We start from the raw sequence: 22,508 nt of genomic DNA on the forward strand, positions 1-22,508 counted from the left end.
GAAGAAATGTTAGTGTCTCTTTTTTACTCTCAATAATGTAATATGCCTTTGGGTCGTTATCTCCTTAAATATGTAGGAGTGATGAACACATTAATGAAAGAAGAAATTAAGTTAGGAAATATTAAGAAGTTTGTCCAGTGTAACCAAAAATTAAGCCATAAAAACAAAATCTCTGTGTTGGATTTCCAAAACCTTATTGTTTAGTCTCCATATTCTTTCATGCTCTGCTAACACCTGTCTATTAAGTTACTGTAAACTGTTCTTTAAAGAAATGCATTCACTGTCATTATTTTACTCCTGGTGTGTGTGTCAGCGTGGAGGAGTTAATCTGGAAGTTATGAGTGTTTTATAGCTGAAAAAAATACAGATAAGTAGAAAGTAGGAAAATCTATCTTTATCTCATTGACCTCTCCAAAATTGTACTTTTTTGTGTCTGATAGATAAAAATCATGCTCATGTGCACATAAATGTCCACATAAGATTTCTCTTGAAGTTAGCATATTTCTTTTTGATGTTGACACTTGTTTAAATGCAGTCTTTAGAATTTTAGCCATATGTTTTATTTGAAAAAACAGTCATAGATGAAGTTTACTTAACATTTATGTGGTTATTTAAAAATTGTGTTTAGATAATCATGGTGCTAAGTCAGTTGTTGACTGAGTTTTACTATGTTGGCTGCGTATGCATAGAACTCAGCAATGAAACATGTTCCCTTTGTTTTTACATCAGGAGTCACTGATGTAGATTGACAAATGAATAGGCATTTGCATTAAATTGTCGTGGTGTGAAAGTGTCTTCTGTGTGCATGTTGAAAAAGCACAATATCCATAGCACATTCTTCATTGTATCTATAGAAAGAAAAATTTATCAACAAGCCCATCCATCTTGGCTTCCAAATACTTAGAACTTTTGAAGAAAAAATTAGCTAGCCAAAAGACGTTTTTTGGTCAAACTCACCATTATATTATTAAAGAATAACTAACTTCTAATTTTACTGCATCATTGCTATTGAGTTCCTTTGACTTAGCAGATGCTAGTTCAGTAATTAGAGTGGAAAGATACTAACCTGACCATATAGTTATTGTGTAACAGGTATACGCATAAAAGAAGTAAAATATGAAATATTATTACTATTCACAGGATAGCTACAGTGGCAAAGTATACAGAAGATTGAATGCTCTATAGCTGTCAGTAGTGGGTACTCTGGTTTGGCTGACTAGGGTTTTGCTGGGTGGCCTCGCCTTGAGGGTAGGACTCAGGTATGTGGATATAAAGGAGTGAAAAAAGGGTTTAAGATTGAGAATATGAGGAAAGACAAGAACACACAATTACTGTGCTTGGGACTGGGCATGAAGCAGAAAGTGTGTGTTTTCTTGAATGAGGACTAGGTGTTAGGTGGGTATTGGGAGACAGATTGGTGCCAAAACATTGATGACAAATATTTGCTAGGCCAACTTTGTTTTGTGGAGAACTAATAAATGTTTTTAAGCAGGAAATGAGAGCATGAATGTCTTGATTTGAGTCCATAAAAATGAAATTTTTCTGGTGATGCAAAAGACAAATAGAGAAAGAAGGTATAGGATTATTTTTGTGCTTGGTTACTTGTACTTGTTCTTATTGATATATTTTGGTCATTATAGATTTATTTTGAAATTATGCTTCAAAAGCTTACTTTCGGTAGTTAATGGCATATTTGTATTGAATTGCTTCTTACATGTCAGTTGATGCACAGTACCTTTGTTAGTGACTCAGTGGTGAAGCTTTTAATTGTACATAATTTTAATTATTTCTACTCATAAAAAATAAAGATATAATATTTTTGTTGCTTTCATATTAAAATATTTTAAACATGCAAATTTTTAGCATCTTTAATAGGACTTCCTAGAAAACTTTACCCAAAGGGTAATTTTATAGCTCTATCAATAGTATTGATTAGTTACTTTGTTTTGATTTTCATGTGTTAGGCATATCTAAAATTTCTAGCACATGTCTGGTGTGCTGGAATGTGCAGCCACAATGTTTTTTTGGATTATTTAGTCACCCCTGTATGAACATTTAAAACCTGTACAATTTATAGTTGATTGTCACCTAGTTTGTGGTAGCAGTGTCCTTGGGAATGATTTTTGAATGGCTCAAGGTGCTTTGCATTGTTCCCTAGTTTTTTAGTAACTCTGTCATTTAGTTAAATACCTATTATAAATAATAACATGTGGGCCTGGTGCGGTAGCCTAGTGGCAAAAGTCCTTGCTTTGCACACGCTGGGATCCCATTTGGGTGCCAATTCTAATTCCAGTAGCCCTGATTCCCACCCAGCTTCCTACTTGTATCCTAGGAAAGCAGTCAAGGATGGCCCAAAGCCTTGGGACCCTACACCCATGTGGGAGACCTGGAAGAGGCTCTGGGCTTCAGATTGGCTCAGCTTCAGCTGTTGTGGCTACCTGGGGAGTGAACCAACAGAACGAAATATCTTCCTCTCTGTCTCCTCTCCTCTCTGTATATCTGGCTTTCCAATAAAAGAAAAATATATCTTAAAAAGAAATAATAACATGCTAAAGGTGATTCCTTAGGGAACTATGCCAGTAGGCTAGTTGGGAGACAAAACCAGAGAGGACTTATAGCATGTTGGGCCACAAGGTCATAAATTCAGCTTTTTAATTTTCATTCCTTAGGTGCAAGGTCGGGGGAAGGGATAGACAGTGGTATCCAGGGATTTTGACTTCTCTCTATCCTTACCTTAATAGATTCAAGAAGGTTGGAATTATATCAGTCTGTGTATCTGACCACATGGTATGAAACTCAAAATCAGTAACAGGAAGAAAATTGGAAAATTCACAAATATGTAGAAATCAAATAACACACTCTTGGACAACCAGGAGCTGAAAAGGAAAAAAAAATTAAAGGATCAACAAAAATTATTAAGACAATAAAAATGAAAGTAGAACCCTGATACATAAAAATGTACAGGATGCAGCAAAATAAATTTTGAGAAGTAAATTTGTAAGTGCTTATTCTAAGAGAAAAAGAACTTCAAATATATGTAAAATAAAGAATACATTAAATCCAAGAATAGCAGAAAGAGGGCAGTAATAAAATTAGAGCAGGAATAATTGAAATAGAAGGTTAAACAGCAAAGATCAACAGAACTCAGAGTTGCTTTTTTGATAAGATCACAAAATAGGTAAATCTTTAGCTAGACTAATCAAAAAAGAAAGAAAAGGACACAAAATCAGAAATGAAAGAGGCAACACTAGAACTGATGCCACAAAATACAGTGATTCATAGGAGATGTCTGTGAGCCAACTATCTGCTAACAAACTGGATAAATTAGAAGTAGATAAATTCCCAGGACATAAACTTGAAAGTCTGAATAATTAAGAAACTGGAAATCTGAACACATCAATAGTGAGTTACAAGATTGAATTTATATTCAGACAATAAATATTTAGGTCCTCATGGTTTGCCTTGTGATTTTTACCACACTTTCAAAGATAAATTATGCCCATCATTCTCAAGTTATTGAAAAAAAATCAAAAATCAAGCAATTCCAAACTTATTTAAGAGGCTAACATTTTCTTGATTCCATAGCCAGAATATGATACCATAAGAAAAGAAAATTAGAAGCCAATAACTTTGGTAAGCATAGATACAAACATTCTCAACAAACTGCTAACAATCCAAATTGAACATCATGTTCAAAGGATCACATACTACAATTAAGTGGAATTTATCTTTGGGACGCAAGGATGGTTCAACACACACAAATCAGTAAGTATTATATACCACAGTAGGAGAGCAAACGATAAAATGACACAGTGTCCCTAATACATGCATATTATTTTTGGACTGGCTATAGAATGAAAATATTTCAAGTTAATGAAAGTGCTAAATGACAAGCGCACAGCTAACATCAATTCTCATTGATAAATAAGAGCTGGAAGCTTCACCCCCTTAGAAAAGGAACAAGACTAGACAGAAATATAAGTACAATTCATATAGAATCACGCAATGCCTTAAGTAGTCAAAACAATCTCGAGAAAGAACAAAGTGAAGGTGTCACACTCCTTGATTTCAAACTATGTCACAAAGGTGTACTAATCAAGATAATGTAGTACTAGAATACAGCTGGGGAGGGAGGGAAAAAGGAAGAGGAGAGGAGAGGAGAGGAGAGGAGAGGAGAGGAGAGGAGAAGAGAGGAGAGGAGAGGATAGGAGAGGAGAGGAGAGAGAAAGACAGAATATCTCCCATCTGCTGGTTCACTTCCAAAATTCCCACAACACCCAGGGCCTGGGAAAAATGGAGCCAGTTCAGTCTGGTTCTCCCACATGGGTGTGCAGGACCCAAGTACTTGATGCTTCCTAGGGTTAAGATCAGTAATGAGAGAAGAGCCCAGATATCAACAGATACTATAATATGGGATGTGGCATTCCAAGCTATATCCTAATTCCTAGATCAAATACCTACTCTCAGAAATTCTTTCACAAATTAAAAGCTGGGATAGCCTATGACTCGGTGATCCCACTTCTCAGTATGTGCCTGAAGGAGATAAAATCTTCACGAAAGGGTCCCTGCATTTTCTTGTTTATCTCAACATTATTCACAATAAATCAGACATGGAAACAACCTATATATCCACTGATAGATTTAACCACACAGAAATTGTGATACATACATCTATATACACACACAAAATGGAATATTAATCAGTCTCAAAAGGAAGGGAATCTTGTCATTTTTAGCAAAGTGTATGAATATTGGGAACATTATGCTAAGTGAAATAATTCATAAAAAAGCAAATATTGTATGACTCAATTTACATTTCAGTTTAAAAATTTTGAAATTATAGAAAAAGAGTACAAGAGTGGTTTCCAGGGTAGAGGAAATGGGGAGATGTTGGCCAAAGGGAAAAATATTTTTCAATGGTAAAATGGATAAATGTTGCAGATCTAATGTAGAGCATGGTGACTATAGTTAATGATGCTGTACTACATGTTTAACAGTTGCTAAGAGAATAAAGTTTTTTTTTTACCCTCTACCTGACCTTGCCACACACAAGGTAATTCTAAGAAGTGATGGATGTGTTAACTAGCCTGATGGTGATAATCATTTCACAATGTGAACATACATGAAATTATCATATGGTCCACCTTAAATATATATGCTTTTATTTGTTAGTTATATTTTTATTTGTTATTTATACTTTAAGAAAAGGGGGAAAGGTTCTGATGTATATTCTTTAATTTTTATTGTGCATAGTGCGGGAGAATAAAAGGCAGACCCGTTGTTCCATTTATAGTCACCAGTTTGAAGCTGATTAACCAAGTGGAGAATCTTTGCTCTCCAATTTCTTTTCACAAAACTGCAAACTGGTAGACCTTTTCTTTCAATATGCAGAGGCTGATAATATGCCTACCAATATGTTGGCCCACTTTGAGGACACTGCCAAGAGCAGCTTGGATAGCCCATCTTTGGTCCAGACCCAGAATAAAGCAGTGCAGACTAAACAAAGCTAGGGTAAGGGGTTGGAGCAGGTGGCACCACCTGTACCCATCTGATTCAAGTCCATTTAATCTGCCACTTATATGTGGAAAATCAGAGAGTGAGTCAGAGTATCAGTAAAAGGATCGAAGTGATTCTGGCTCATGCCTGAAGCCCATCAAGGAAGAGGATTACCATTAAAATGAGTGCTACTGGTCCTGGAAACTCAGGGTTTATCCAATGGGGTAGACTATTTCTGTATTCGAGTTGAGATATTCTTGAACATTTACTGCTATGAATGCTGTGAAGTACTGGATTTAATTATATGTTTATTCTGTTCATCTTTATCTGCTTAAAATCTCTGGGGCAATGGAAATGTCTGCAGGTCTTTAGGACTTTACCTTTGGATTTGCAGAAGGGATGGATTGTGGATTTCATGGTTTGGGAACAGCTCTCTCCATATGGAATCCTATAGGAGATTCTTTATAGAATTACGTTAGAGGAAACCAGCCCCTGGTCTGGCGTGCTGATTCCCTTCCAGCTGCACATCACTCTGACAGCTAATGAGATGTCGACTATGGTTACTTTTCTGTGAGAAAAATGAGAGAACTGAATCCCAGGAACATTTTTGTAACTGTGGGGGGTGGATTAAGAGAAGGCCTATGACATTTCAAACCACATTTGAAGCCCATTAAAAAACTTCCCATGTCTTTACTTTATGAAATAGATCAGAAAATTTACAGGTAGGAAAGATTTCTTGCCAGAATGTTTTTTGGAGCTAAAAGTAACTAAAATGATTAAAGTGAAAAAAGTAGCATCACAATAAACAATAGGCTATACTGTAAATAGATTGAATTACAAAAATAATGAATAAAAGCGCTGTGAACATATTCTTAAAAGCTGATGTTAGAAAGTTTAAATTTTAAATATTCCAAATGCTTCAAATTTCTAATGACTCGATTTTGACTTGGCATTTGACTTGTAATTACTTGTGACATAGATAGAAATATTTATTGTTTGTTTTTTCTTCTGTGATTATCCTCAGCCCTGGAATGTGACTCAAGATTTACACATATTTTTTTCTCTTCAGAATAGTTCTCTAATTTTGAAGTTTAAGTTTGGAACTATATGTGATTAAACTGGATATTAAATATCCCAGGTCTTTTCCAATACTAGATATTTATGTGCCATGGTGAAATCATATTTATCTGTTTTTCATGTGCTTAAGCACGAACCACTTTTGCTATTTATTAATAAGACAAATTAAAAATGAAGAGGCCACAAAAATTTCTATCTATGCAGGAATATAGAACATAACTGATGTTTGATATTCTTGAGGCAGTTGCTGTTAGTTTTTCTAGTTACAAGATAACCAAGCTGGAAAAGTACTTTTATAACTGAACAGCAGTTAAATTTTCGGTTATATTATCACAGGCATATAATTTCAGTTAGCCTTTCAGATTAGCAAAATAACTTGTGTCATTTTTATTTAGAAATGCACTTGATTCTGACATTAGATTTTTCTTACAATTATGGCAATTTCCAGTGTGTGTAAGTTAAAGTCATTCTTTATAATAAACATGACTTCTGTTTGAGAGAAGCATCCCCGGCAGTGGGGTTATTTTAATGGACATGCTGTATTACTTTAATCTAACTCTTTCACCATCTGTTCTTCCCATAACAGTGAATGAAAAAAGAACATATTTTATGTTTCAGGGTTACATTAGTAAAAAGTAAGATAAAAGTGATTTAAAAGCATGCATATGTTCTAAGTGCAATGCAGTCTGCATCTGTGATGTTTTTTTTCATGGTTCAGACACAAATCACGAGGAAAGCCACTCATGCATGATAGAGTGAAAGTTTTTCATGGAAAACAGGACTTTTCCATAAGAGGGTCTCTTTATATATTTTACAGCTAAAAATGATAAAAACCTCAATGGACTGCCAGAATAAAAATAGATAGATCTAACATCTCTTGGAACATCTGGCATCTTTCCTGGGCTGGATTGCTGCTGCCACATCCAGATGCATGCAGAGCACCTGCCTGGAACATGTTTTTGAAGAGGAATGAATCTCATGACTGCCTATCAGAAGAATATCTACAAGTGTAATTTTGGTAGAAAACCATGTTAGTGATCAGTGGGTATCACCTGAGGGTGTGCGGTTATGGCTTCCCGGGGTTAAGACTTGGAGAAAATTGCTTTTGCAAATGCATACTTGGGGACCTAGGTTCTTTATTCCTTAGAGAGTAGGGCACTGTTGTTCTTATCTAAGTGTATGTAAACATGGGACAGGGAAAGGACAATGGCTCTGGACCTGAACTGTATTTCTCCTCTTACATTTCATAATTTGATGTGTTTGGGAAATATTTTTTTTTGAGCCATGCTTGCCATGTTTTTAAAGGAATTAGTATACTTTCAAGATTTTGTTAGCATTTAATAAAATAATATCTGTGGAATCTTAGCTTAGTGACTAATGCATATCAAGTATTTTAAAATGGTAACTGTTGTTTTGGGTATTAGCTGTCATCTGCAAACAATATGGCAAGTGACCTCTTAATCATCACAGCTCACTTCCATTTCCTCATCAACTTACAATATTGAAGGATAAAGCAATTGGTCTTTCTTTGAATTTCTAAATTATACTAAATATTTTTTCTGCTCATGCCTTTGATGTTTTCTAACTTGTTTTAAGGTTGTACTCTGTCCATTGTTTATAAACTTATACAGACATGTTGAAACTGTGGCTGTGTTTCTTATATCATTTAGCATATAGCCTTGAAGATGGTTAGTGTTTAATAAATAGTAGAATGAATTATTAGTATGAATGATGGTAAATGGTTACCATGAGTGCATATTAAGCCCCAAGTGTTGGCCTGGATCTCTAACCTGAGGAGATAATGTTGTCTTCTAGAAGAGTGGCCCTTTCATGGACTGCTCCCCACATAGGAGACTGGATTTCATCTTATTTTGCTTCTGGAAGTCATTTAAGCTCTTTGCTTGCCAACTTTAGCTCTCTTCTTTTTTGGGGGGGGTAGTACTTACCTTCATGTTTCATGTGAACAAGGAACTTTGCTGATTCACTTTCTAACTCAGTAAATATGAATACTTGTTTTGAAAATTAACCATTAAGAAAAGAAAATTAACCATTAAATAAGATACTGGGTTAACCATTAAATAAGAAACTGGCACACATTAAGGTGTAGATATTCAGAATGAAAAATTCCAATGATTTTCAGTAAAAATGAAAATTTCTTGTTAATCAACTTTGATTATTGCAACGTAATTTAAATAAGGAATTAAACAATTTAGTATATTGACTAAGTGTTATCTTTTCAAAGGCAGAAGAGCAGATACTTCATAGCTCATAAAATGTTTTTTTTTGAAATTTAATTGAAATACTGCAGATATCCAGGGTAACTAGAACCATCCACAGGCTTACATATTAACTCATCAGGCAGGATTCCTCCTTTGCTCCTAAGATAGATTTTTAGCTTGTAAGTGTAAATGATAGGAAGCAATGGTTCCAATATCTAGCATCTTGACAATTGGAGTATTTGCCAGAAAGCCCTAGTATTTAGATGATTGTCTAAGGACTTGATTTCTTTTTTCACTTGGGAATGTTGGTCATGCATGTTGTATCTCTTACATTGTAAGATGAGCTTGAAAATATGGTCTCTGGATAGTATATTCTAGGTAAAAATCATTTTTACAAGATTGTAGTACGGTAATGAATCCTGCTCACCTAAGCTACAGTAATTAATCACCTTTACATGATATATGCATGTGTATGACACGCTTACATGTTTAGAAGTGCTGTGATAAGTGTGGGTGTCATGGAACAGCAGGTTAAGTAGCTGCTACAGTTGTGCTTGTCCCAGGTTGGAGTCCCAGTTATACAATTTGTGAGGGATATCCTTTAAAGCAATAAAAATAATTTTTTCCTCTTTAGATTTTCTTTTGTGGACTTATCCATGATGATTTGTGCTTACAGAAATCTTTATTACAATGATTGTAATATACTTGTGTTTTAACTCCACTTCCCCCCTACATTTATTAATTAGCACTTCACTCTAAGGAGGAATTCTCTCTTCTCCCTTCCTTTATTAGTTTACTTTAAACTCACAGATTCCTATTTTTGTAATAGATTACAATTCATTGATTGCTGTCCTTATTACTTTTTCTTAAGATTCCTGCATTTGGTCAAATCAAGCTGTCTCCTACATCTTTTTGACATCATTTGTTTTTGAGCATTTCTATATGAGGTGCATTAACATGTTCTAGGCTGCCTGTGGACATTCCTTGCTCCAGTCCTGGAATCAGCTATTTCTCCAAGAAGCTTTTTTTGTTAGTTTGTTAAATTTATCTATCTGTCTGTCTATCTATCTATCTATCTATCTATCTATCTATCTATTTATAGAGAATGGTGTTTGGAAACTAAGGGTTGAATAGTAAGTGTGCTTATGCTCCTGGCATGACATCGATTCTGGGAGTTCTCATTTTGAAGAGCTAAGAAATATGTTTGTATTTCCCTCTTCCTCCCTGACTTGAACACTATCTGTTTTTTTTTTTGTTAATTGGTTTTGTATTTATTTTTACAAAGCTAGAAGATAACTATACATTTTACTTTTATTTTTAAAATACAAGATTACATAATGTGTATTTTTGGTTCTCATATGTGGGTATAGGAGAATATCCTTTTCAAAAAGAACTGTGCCTCGTTCTCCATATGTGCATAAACTGGAGTTTTTAAATTAATCTCTTATTTTGAACCTCTGGGTGATTTCTACTAATTTACCATCACAAATGGTACTATAATGAATAATACACATGATTGTTTTCATTATTAGAGATGTATTTTTAGAATAACTTCTTAGAAGTGAGATATTGGTTAAGAAGTGAGAAGTTGGTTAAAGCACAAATGCTAATTTTGTTGGAGCTGCCAAGTTCTCTTCCACTGGGATTGTTATCAGTTTGTCATTTCCTATCAGCAATATATAGGAATGTTTCTTTCCTCACACCTTGCTAAGTGACGTGTTGTGAGGCTGTAGGAGTTTTGGTCATCTGCTGGCTGAAAAATTGCATCTCAGTGGTGTTTTAATTTGCATATATGCTTTAAAGAAGTTAAACATCTTTTCATGTCTTAAAGGCTACTTTTGTACTTTTATTGTATTGTCAGTTTGTATCTTTTTTTTTGTCACTTTTCAGTGTGGTTTCTTTTGATTTGTTTTATTTTTCTATCTTTGAGATGGGAATTGAATTTATTCAATTCTTTCATTTTTGAGTACTGTCTATTGCTGTGTATTCTATAGGTGTGGGTATGTAATATTTTTATTACCTTTTCCCCTAGAAATCCTATAATTTTAAAAGTATTTTCCAATTGCCTCAAGAATTATTATGTATTTTTAAAAATAGGACTTTATTTTGTTTTTAATTCATATTTTTATTCATTGTTATCAGAAAGTGTTGTTTATAGTATTTGTATTTCATCAAACTTATTGAAATTTTGTTTGTAACTTAATATTAGGCAAATTTCGATGATGCATACACTGAAAATTATCATATATTGATATGTATCTATGAAACTTAAACTTTCTTCTTTTTTTAAATCCTGAAGATGTGTTAATGATTAAGATGTCCTCCATATACAAACGCCTGCGTTCTATTCTGTAATTCAGCTCTTGATTCTCGATGCCTGTGTAACCTCTCTAAACAATGGTGATGGCTTAATTGGGTTTCTGTCACCCATGTGGCAAACTTGGGTTCAATCCGACTCCTGGTTCTAGATCTACTGTGGCACATTGGAAGGTGGCATAGCAGAGGAGAACTCTCCCTCACCCAATTCTTCTTAACATTATTTTTATTTATTAAAGATTTATCCATTTGTTTTGAAAGAGTTACACATATACATATAGTATATATATATAGTACATATGCATATATGTATATATATATATGGAGAGAGAGAGGTAGGGAGGAGGAGAGAGAGAGAGGGAGAGAGAGCAAGAGATAGAGAGATAGAGAGAGAGAGAGAGGAAGAGAGAGCGAGAGATAGAGATAGAGAGATAGAGAGATAGAGAGAGACTTTCTATCTGCAGGTTTTCATGGCTAGGCTGGACCACAGTAGAATTAGGAGCCAGTAACTTCTTCTGGGTCTCCTATGGGAGTATCAGAGCTCTAAACTCTAAACACTTGGGCCATCTTCTGCTGCTTTTCCCAGGCCATCTATGTGGAACTGAATTGGAAATGGAGCACCTGGAGCATGAACTAGTGCCTTTATGGGATGCCAGTGTTGCAGGTGATGGCTTTACCTGTTTAGCAACAATGCTGGCCTCTGTCTATCTATCAATATCTATCTATCATCTATCTATCTATCTATCTATCTATCTATCTATCTATCTATCTATCTATCTATCTATCTTCTATCTGGCAGAGTTATAGGGAAGGGGGGAGACTGAACAAGAGGCAGGGAGATGCAGAGGAAGAAAGAAATCAAACATTTGGGCCATCTGCTGCTGCTTTCTGAGAGGTATTAACAGGAAGCTCGATTGGAAGCAGAGTAGTTGGCGTAGAAATCTGCACTCCTATGTGGGATACTAATGTTGCAATCAGCTGTTTAACCTGTTGTGCCAGAATACTGATTTTATTTTAAAGGTTATGGAGAGTTCTGTTATGTAAAAAGCTTACCTTTATTTACTTTTTAGAATTTATATATAATTTATTTAAAACAAAAAGATAGGGAGACAGAGATTTCTTTTCCATTTGCTTATTCACTCCTCAAATGCTTGCTACAGCAGAGCTGGTCCTGGCTGATGCCAGGAACTTGGATGTTCATCTGGGTCTCCCATGTGGATGACCAAGACCAAAGCACTTTGAGCCATCATCTACTGCCTACCAAGGTGTTCAGTAGGAGGAAGCTGGATTAGATTTGAAGCGGGACTGGACCCCAGGCATCTGATATGGGTTGATGGTGTTTCAAGGTTTGGCTTTATCTGCTATGCCATTCTGCCAGCCCTGTACATGTAGATTCTTCCAGAAGCTACCAAGTTGTTTCCCAGAGTGGTTACACAGTAGCTTCCCATTGGCACTGTGTAAGTGATGCAATAGCCCTGTGTCTTTGTTAGCACTTGATATTGTCACTCTTTTTATTTTAGTTGGCCTGGCTGGAGTCTTGTGATATTTCATTGTGGTTTTAATTTGCAAATCCCTAGTCACTGATGGTATTGAAAAAATTTTCAAGTGATTATTGACTACCTGTGTGAAGGTCTTCAAGAATTTATGGAAAATACATGCTATAAAAAGGCTATATGGGAATTATAAATATTTTGAAGCCAAAATAAATTCATCTTTTTCCTTTATTCCACTTATCCATGAACTTTTTGACTTATACTCCTGTGTTCTATCTGGTGAAATCTCAATATGTCTCTTGCCCATCTTTAAAATTACTGGGTTTAGTAGTTCATCTTGCATTCCAAATATTAGTCCTTTTTAGGAAATATGGTTTGTAAGTGTTTTCTCCTGGCTTGTAGATTGTTTTGTTATCCTATGAATAGAATCGTCTATAGAATAAAAATTTAAAATATCAATCAAATCCAATTTATCAGTTTTTCTTTTACAGATTGTGACTTTTTTTAGAACTCCTTTTCTAGTCCTAGCTCTTGAGGATTTTATTTTGTGCTACTTTCTAAAAGTTTTATAATTTTGTTTTATATTTAGATGTACGATCCCTTGGATTTTTGTAGAAGTTGTAACACACTGACTTCTATTTAGTTTGTACTTCTAAATGTCCAGTTTTCTAGCACCATTTGTTGAGAGTTGGGCTTTATGTGTTGAAATGTCAACACTCAGGTGGACATTTAGGAGGGCCTGTTTCTGTTTTTTACTTGGATCTGTTGATTTGTGCATCTTCCTCAACATTGGCACTATACAGTAATAATTATAGTAGCCTTATAGGAAGTCTTGAAGTAGCGTAGACAGATGCTCTGGTTTTTTTTTTTACAATTGATTTAAAAATTCTAATTTCGTTGCCTTCTTCATAAATGTTATATATGTTTGAATCTGTGTGCTTTCTCTCTGACTTTGTAAAATTCTCTTATTTTTCTAGATGTTTTCTAGATTTTCTTTAATTTCCATTACTAAAATTTTCATTCAAATCTATCCTTCCTTTTGAAGCTTACAATTTATTTTTTATTTTTTAATTTATGTGGTTTGGTCATGTTTTGTTGTATCTTTCCATTTTCTTTGTTGCTGTGATTTTTTTTTCCTTTTTGAATAATCTGTTAGCTTTAAAATTTCTGATTCCTGCTTCTATATGTGTGCCTCCACATTTGTATTTATACATGTTTATTTGTATATGTATCACACACTGTTGGGTAAAGGGACTTAAGTAAATTTAGAGTGCTATTTAAAACTGTTTTTCATGATTTAAAATTTTCTGAGACTTTTAAACAGCTGAGGTATTTGTATTTCTATTTTCATGTTTTCCTACTACAGGTGTTTTATATGAAGTTTAATTTTCCCCCATTACTTAGCACTTCATGGACTGTGATATAATTTCAAAGTTATTCTTTTAGTTTGTAAAATAGTTTTTTAAAAAAATATTTTAAACTTACTTTTACTTATATAAAGTGAACAAATTCACACATTTCACAATATATATTTAGGAGTATAGTGATACTTCCCACCCTACTCTTTCTCCTGCTCACGTTCCACACCCACACTTCCTCCTTCCTTTTAAAATTTTTTAAATGGCAGATTTTGAGTTCATTTCACAAAAACAGGTATAACGCTCCACCAGGTAAAGATTTCTACAACTAGCAAGCAGAAAAACAACTACAATTCTTCAAGAGTAGAGACAAAGGCTGTAAACAATAAAGAAAACTCACAACGTCCATCTTGTTCATATAGATTACATTTTTTGTACTCTGTGTAGTAGTTACCACAGATCAAGGAAAACATATGATATTTGTCTTGTAGGGACTGGCTTATTTCACTAAGCATAATGGTTTTTTTTTTTAAAGATTTATTTATTTTATTACAAAGTCAGATACACAGAGAGGAGGCGAGACAGAGAGGAAGATCTTCCGTCCGATGATTCACTCCCCAAGTGAGCCGCAACGGGCCGGTGCGCGCTGATCCAAAGCCAGGAACCTGGAACCTCTTCCGGGTCTCCCACGAGGGTGTAGGGTCCCAAAGCCTTGGGCCGTCCTGGACTGCTTTCCCAGGCCACAAGCAGGGAGCTGGATGGGAAGTGGAGCTGCCAGGATTAGAACCGGCGCCCATATGGGATTCCCATGTGTGCAAGGCGAGGACTTTAGCTGCTAGGCCACGCCGCTGGGCCTGCATAATGGTTTTGAGTTGCATTTATTTTACTGCAAAAGACAGGATTTCATTCTTTTTATGGCTGAGTTGTATTCCATAGTTTGTGTATACTATACATACATATACAATGTATATTATATGTGTACACAAACATGCATATACATATATAGTATACATAGTATACATTCTTTCCATAGACATACATTTTCTTTATCCTGTAACCTATTGATGGACATCCCATATGGAAAAATTTATATAAAAGTAAAAAAGTGACATGATAACTTTCCTCCTATATCCATGGCAATGATAATTCTTGGGCTTGGACTATGGCTTTTGATAGTTACCTTCTTAAAACAAGTGAAATATAGAGACAGCTATAGGAATTATATATATATATATATATATATATATCTCCTAGAAAGGATAGCAAATAATTATTGTATCATATAGAATATAGAATCACATTGTATCATATATATAACAGACTAATGTGGCAGAATAATATTGTATCATATAGAACATTAGAGCTGAAGGAAATGTTTGGAAAAGTCTAATTTAACTCTTTATGTCATTCTACAGAGGTGGTTAAGAAAGATGATGTTATTTGCCCAAAGTTATCCAGAGAATTATCTGTGGGGATAGAACCGAAAGCAAGTTCTCTTGGCTGCTTGTCCCTGGCACCTTACATTAAATGATCCTAATTGGATTTAACTTTTGGTAGTATAAAAGATCTTTAAGCATATCATGAATTTCTACCTGCTAAAAGAAATGCAGTACCTGCCTGAGATTTCACATGGAGATTGTGCAGCATAGGCTGCGTGTTCATGGGCTGCTTCTCCCTCTACCTGCCCTTTCTCTTTTTCAGATACTCAAACAGCATCTGCGATACTCCAGATGGAATATTGGGGTTGTAGTGTTCATAACATTTTAGGAGATGAATGTGGCTCAGATTTTGATGATGCATGGTGACTGCTGGAATAAATTAATAAATCTTGTTTAGAAATAAAAGTTCATTGCTAGATAATTCATCCCTACCATCCAACCAGTCTCAGTTCTTGGTCGAAGGAAACGTTTCTGTCTACCTCAGTTTCTCAGGACAGTGCGCTAGTTGTTGTAGCTTCCTGCCTATTGGCAAGAGGCTTATCCTTCCAAATTTTGGGGGTGTTCTTGAAATGTACACCTCCATTGTGCCAGGGTTGCCTTGTATTGAATTTTCTTTGTGAGTGAAAGACAGAATGTTCTTTGCTGCGCCAGCTGTACCTTTCCATATACACTCGGAAAAGCATTTTGCCCTCTCAACAGAGCTCAAAAGTCTTGACTGGAGTACTTCAGAAACAGGCCTGGTTTATGCTTTTATAAAAAGAAGTGGAATCTGTGTCTCTCCTAGCTTAGAGTAGCACTGATGGTCTGAGTTTCTTGGAGTTAAGAATATGGTGAGGTCACCAAGGGACAGGAGTATAGCATTGGAATCCCCACTCTGTGAGGTGAGGGTGTGCTGCCCTCTGATTCGGTGAAACTGAAACTTGTGTCTGGTAGTAAGAAAGGCTCACATTCAGTGGGAAACAAGACTCAAGGCAGGTAGAAGTTGTGACATAGGGAATTAGAATTCAAGATTTCTTGATGTCTTCCGTTTTTGTTTTGGTATTGTAGGAGGAGAACTTGGATTTTTCTGTTTATTTTAAAATTAGCGTAATTTACAAATTATCCATATATATACATCTGGACAACACAGCCAAAGATCATGAATTTAGAATCGTACAGGCCTATGTCCTGAGAGCGTGCTTTATTTTTTTTAAAGATTTATTTATTTTTTATTAGAAAGTCAGATCTACTGAGAGGAGAATCAGACAGGAAGATATTCCGTCCACTGGTTCACTCCCCAAGTGGCCACAACAGCTGGAGCTGCGCTGATCTGAAGCTAGGAGCCAGGAGCCTCTTCCAGGTCTCCTATGCGGATGCAGGGTCCCAAGGCTTTGGGTTATCCTCTACTGCCTTCCCAGGGCACAAGCAATGAGCTGGATGGGAAGCGGAGCAGCCAGGATATGAACTGGCTTACATATGGGATCCTAGCATGTGCAAGGCAAGGATTTAGCTACAGAGACATTGTGCCAGGCCCATGTGTGTGCTATGTTTATTTGCATTCTTTGGAACTTCCTGAAAGGAACCTGCATACTTTTTCTCTCTGATGAAGTATGAGAGCTCCAAGCTGAGGTCCATCTTTGCAGTGATGTGGGAAAGTCTTGATTCTTCCTTTTGCTCAGGGCCAAGGGGGAAAGGTAAAGTTTGTCTTGTTCAAAAGTTTCATTATGGATGAAGCTTGCTTAACCAGCGTATACAAGTAACAGACTTGGAGCCCAGAGCTTTTTCTTTTGCAATTCCTTGTTCACCGCCTCCTCAACATACACACGTACCATACTCTTATCCTGCTTTGTTCTGGGATAAAAAAGATCATAATGCAGGCATGTATTTTTGTTCCTGGACTGTGAGGCAACTTCTGCTGCTTTACAGATCTTCCTGGCATTGGATCCTTCTCCCCACCTCCCTTTTTTAAACTGTGTTTTTATCTGTAGTGTAAAAGTGTGAATTGCAGTGTAGGTGTTGAAACCAGCTAGACAGTGTGGTGTCTGTGACTTTTCACTAAAACTCTTCCTCATCTATTGAATAGTGCCACATGACTGTCCAGATGATTATAAGGATTAACTGATATAAAGTACATAAATTTTAATGATTATCTGATTTGCAGGCAGATAATTCAACATGCTGTCAATAAATGGCAGTTGCTTTTGGCATAGTTACTTTGGCATCAGGCAATCCCAAATTGGGAGAAATTACCATGTTACTAATTTTAGTGGTTCATGAGGGTCTCCAAACTAATTATATTTCCTAGGGAGGCTTGCTGAGCATCATTAATGTTTTTCAATATCCGATTCAATAGTTTTGAAGTGGATGGGCAACACAATTCCAATAAGGTACAGTGTTGCCTGAGGTCTACTTGTTTCTGGTGCTCTCCAGCATTAACTGGAGAAAAAAAATGTACATCCTCATGAGTAGGCCTAACTGATCTAGGGCATGACTTTTTAAAACTTATACTGACATTGGAGTAGGTAATTATTTATTAACCATTCCATGGCACGCACAGCCTGGCGTTCAGATGGCTAACAGCCTAGCTGAATTGACATTTAGTATATTGAGTCCTTGAACCTTCATTTCTGCCTTGTTTTGCTGATTAGGAAAAATATGAAACACAAATAAAAATAAAATAGAGAGTTTTCCTGGAGTTCCCTTGATAAAACATTTGGGCAGTGAAAAAGGATTTGGGTTTGAATCTTTGTTTTACTATCTTTTGTGTGTAAGCTTAGGCAAACCACTTTTCAGCAGATTAAAGGGTTTGCTTTGAATTCACTGTGATTAATTAGGGGACTCCAAGTTAGGGGTGTGCAGTCATGGAACTAGAATATTCTTTTCTGCCTAAGGCGAGTATGACCTTGGGGTGCATGCAAAATAGTCTGTGTGTCATTCTTTGTTTTATTGACTGATTTTTGAAACGGGCCTTTTTCCTCCTCTTGGTTCCAGTACTCGGGGTTTCACACGGAAAGGTCAGAATCGGATCACGACAGCCAGTGGGGCGGAAGTCCCCTGACGGACTCAGCCTCTCCGCAGCTGCTGGACCCTGGCGACAGGCCGGGTTCCCAGCACGATGTGTCCTGCGCCTACCGACAGCTCTCAGACCGCAGTTCCCTCTGCTACAGCTTCGCCTTGGACCCTTCTAGGCTGGTTGAAGAGAGGCATTTCCATACCCAGGCCTGTGAGGGAGGCCGGTGTGAGGCGGGCAGGTACTTCCTGGGAACCCCGCAGCCAGGGAGGGAGCCCTGGTGGAGCTCTCGTGCAGCCTTGCCTCTGACCAAGGCCTCCCCGGAAAGCAGAGACGTCTATGAAAACAGCATGCCTCACATCACTTCCGTGCACAGGCTCCACGGTAAGAGCAGGTGGACTGACACGGGCTTGAATTCTGACACTCCAAGGTGTGCTGCTGGAGGCACTGATCTTAGTGGTTTTCTCTTTTGCTTTACAAATTAGAAACTTAAGGAGATTTTTCAAAAGCCAAGTCCACCCTTATAAATGTCTTAGTTTGGCTAACGTTTGTGAGACGTGTATTTTTGATAGGTGAGTAAAAATTGATGATTGTTTCAACATCAAGAATTATCGAAAATTAAGTTAAATAATTGAATATGTCTATTGAACTTGTTGCGTGTATGTTACTTATATTTCTTGTGCTTTTAGGTTTCAAGTACCAATGAGTAGTTAGGGCTTATTTAGTTATAGGTTATAGTAAGCTTTCTCAACCGGGATGTGATTGACAGGTGGGAGAAAGCTGGTTTTTATTTTATGGATGGTTCCTCATATCACAGATGTTTAGCCTCTCATATCTGAAATGCCAGTAATCGTCTGCCCCCAATTTTGTCCACCGTTATGACAATCTACAATGCACCTGTGAGTAAGGAATGGGGTGATACAATTTGGATTAGTAATGGCTTTACAAACATGTGGAAATGGGCACTGCAGTTAAAGCTTTGATTACTGATGATGTATTTTCATATTTATTTTATGGTAAATTGGCTAATGAGACTCATTCTGTTCTTTCTAAGCTTGGGGTTCAGGCAGACTTTAAAAAACTGCCTATTTTCATGAAAGTCAGAGATATAAACATTGTTCTGTGGACCCTGATGTTACCATTCTTGTCTTCAGGATGAGAAATGTGCTGGACAATATTGTCTGTATCATGAAACTGTCCTGCCAAATACCACCCAGACACTGGCTGTCTCCTATGAGTAATTTTAATTTGTTCCCATTCTTCTTTTTTTTTTTATTTTCCTGCTTTTACTTTGAGTAAATAACCTGTTCTGAGTGAAGGAACAGTTCAGTAGATGGGTAATGGAAACCCAGGGCAAAGGGCAATTGCTTGCCAAAGAAAGGAGTGAAGTGAAAATCCTGGCTTAACCTACATGGTCTGGAAGAAAATATTAGAAATAAAATAAGAAGAAAGCAGAAAAGGAAAGCAATGACTGGTATGATCCAGGGCTGCTTTGCTGCATTAAGTAGCCTTCACAAGTCCTTACCTGTTTTTCTTCTGGCCTTTCATAATGATTTCAGACTGCTTTGAAGAGAATTTGGCTCATGAAATATGCTTTGAATGCACTGTTCCTCCATACTAAAGTTTAGTCGTGGTACAGAATTGGTGTTGCTAAATTTGTTTATGTTAATTTGTTCTTTATCTATTTCAAAACAATTTAGAATATGTGAGTTATTGTATTATTACCAACAAAGCTTATATATTTGTATCTAGATTTGATTAAAAATTTATATTTGGATAAGATATATGAATATGTCCATTTATATGGACACATATGTGTGTATAAACCCACAATTACTCTAAAAGGTATAATTAGAATTTTATTGTAGTCCTACTTTAAACAAATTGAGCAATATTTGTATTTTAAGTGATATTTTTGGAATTGAGAGAATAGTTTTGCCTCTATATAAAAGTGTTCCTCAGACTCCATTGATAATATTTTCTAACCATGAATCTAGCATTGTAATAGTCTATAAGTCAAATTCTACATACCATGCTGTTATTATTTGTATCAGACAGGTCCAATATAGCATATATGCAGAGAAGTATGAACTAACTTTACCATTTCACTAATTGACATTCTTTGTATAAACTCTACCTGCATTTAAAACCCACTGATACTGCTTAATTCCAGTACAAATAAAAATTCTATAAAACCAATTGACAAATATGAGCCTGGGTCTATTTCAAATAGGTACATATATTAGAAATGAAAGGCACAGATCTCTTTTAAAATGAACAAGAAATGTGTGTGATTTTTTGTGAATATTAGGACTATTTACTCTTTACTTTTTCTGATTTCTAGGACGAGGCCATTGGGATGAAGACAGCGTGGTCAGCTCTCCAGATCCTGGGTCAGCTAGTGAATCAGGTGACCGGTACCGCACTGAGCAGTATCAAAATAGTCCTCATGAACCTAGCAAAATTGAAACTCTGATTCGAGCCACCCAGCAAATGATTAAAGAGGAAGAGAACAGATTGCAGTTAAGGAAAGCACCCCCAGACCAACTGGCATCCATTAATGGAGCTGGGAAAAAACACTCCCCCTGTTTTGCAAATTACCAACAGCCCCTGCCGACAGGCGAAGTCTGCCACAGCTCTGCTCTTGCCAACACTTCACCATGTGACCACATCCAGCAGAGAGAGGGAAAGATGCTGAGCCCCCATGAAAATGACTATGACAACAGTCCCACTGCACTGTCTCGGATAAGCAGCCCCAACTCGGATCGTGTTTCAAAATCCAGTTTGATCCTAGCTAAAGACTATCTACATTCAGATATGTCTCCTCATCAGACAGCAGGAGACCATCCTGCCATTTCTCCAAACTGCTTTGGCTCTCACCGGCAGTATTTTGATAAGCATGCTTATACATTAACTGGATATGCCCTGGAGCATTTATATGACACCGAAACCATTAGAAACTATTCCTTGGGCTGTAATGGCTCACACTTTGACGTAACTTCCCATCTAAGAATGCAGCCAGATCCAGCACAAGGACACAAGGGAACATCTGTTATAATAACCAATGGAAGCTGATGTTTTTTCTAAAATGTTTTGTTGTGTTAGGGTCTCTGAAACATATTTATACTTTAATGCCCCATTACCAGCATTTATTATGCCACAGATTGTTAGGATAATATAAGTCACCGGGTATTTGACATGTGTTCCTGTGAAATCAAAGAAAATATAGCACTAGCATTCAGGGTTATACACAGATAATGAAGCTGAAGCAAATACACATATTGCCCCTACGGTTACATGAGAACCAGCATATATAAATTTTGTATTGAAATATCCATAAATGGAGTAAGCATTTATGTCTGAATGACAACCTTACATTGTGATGATGCTGTGAAACTCACCCCCACACAGATATTCATAAGCTGCTGTATAGACATTACACACACAGTTCAGAAAATTAATCATGAACACACCAAAAATGGGCAAGTTTCTTTAGCATATTGAACTTCTTCAGGAAATTCACACTTCTAAAAATGATTGAGAAAGAGAGAGTTTTTTAAACTAATTTTTTTTCCATTTGTGATTTCAAACCAATCAGCTCTTTGGCTCAGGCATAAAATTAGAGAAATGGTTCTGGATATAGTACAAGAATGAGTTTTCACCTGGTATCCATTATAAGCAATCAAGAAGTGGCAATTTTTTTACCTTATGTTTGAGTTAGACAAGGACCAGGATTATACTGACATAGCAGTAAGGGTTTTTCTAAGTAAAAGCACTGAGATGTTGGGAAACACATCAAAATACCTGTGTGCTCAATTGGAAGTAGTTTCTTGAAGATGGAAAGACCAGAGGCAGAGTGGAATGAAACAATATCCCAAGATAAACAATTTAAGGCTCAGAATAGGTAAAGAACATGTTTGGGGCTTGGTTATAAAACCAGCCAAACACAAAATTCAAGCCAATTCACCAAGAAAAAAGGCTGATAAGTACAAAAATAATGAAGGGAAATCAGTGAAGTGCTACACGACAGCAGTGGAAGTGTTTGAGAACATTTCAAAGCACAGATGTGCCAATGTGACAACATGTGGAAAGCTGCAGGAGAGCAAGCATCTAAGATAAAA

General features: G+C 36.3%; 1 protein-coding gene across 1 annotated transcript in view; it reads left to right on the top strand.

Annotated features, from left to right (window-relative positions):
* SIM1 (SIM bHLH transcription factor 1) overlaps positions 1–21,830 on the top strand; it is a 78,515-nt gene extending 56,685 nt beyond the window's left edge. The window contains exons 10-11 of the mRNA XM_004580356.2: positions 18,369–18,771; positions 20,732–21,830. Coding sequence (XP_004580413.2) covers positions 18,369–18,771; positions 20,732–21,462 — 1,134 coding nt within the window. The 3' untranslated portion in view covers positions 21,463–21,830. The remainder of the gene's footprint in view (positions 1–18,368; positions 18,772–20,731) is intronic.
* The last annotated feature ends 678 nt before the right edge of the window (positions 21,831–22,508 follow it).

Source organism: Ochotona princeps, chromosome 1 (genome assembly GCF_030435755.1).
Source record: "Ochotona princeps isolate mOchPri1 chromosome 1, mOchPri1.hap1, whole genome shotgun sequence".
NCBI lineage: Eukaryota > Metazoa > Chordata > Mammalia > Lagomorpha > Ochotonidae > Ochotona > Ochotona princeps.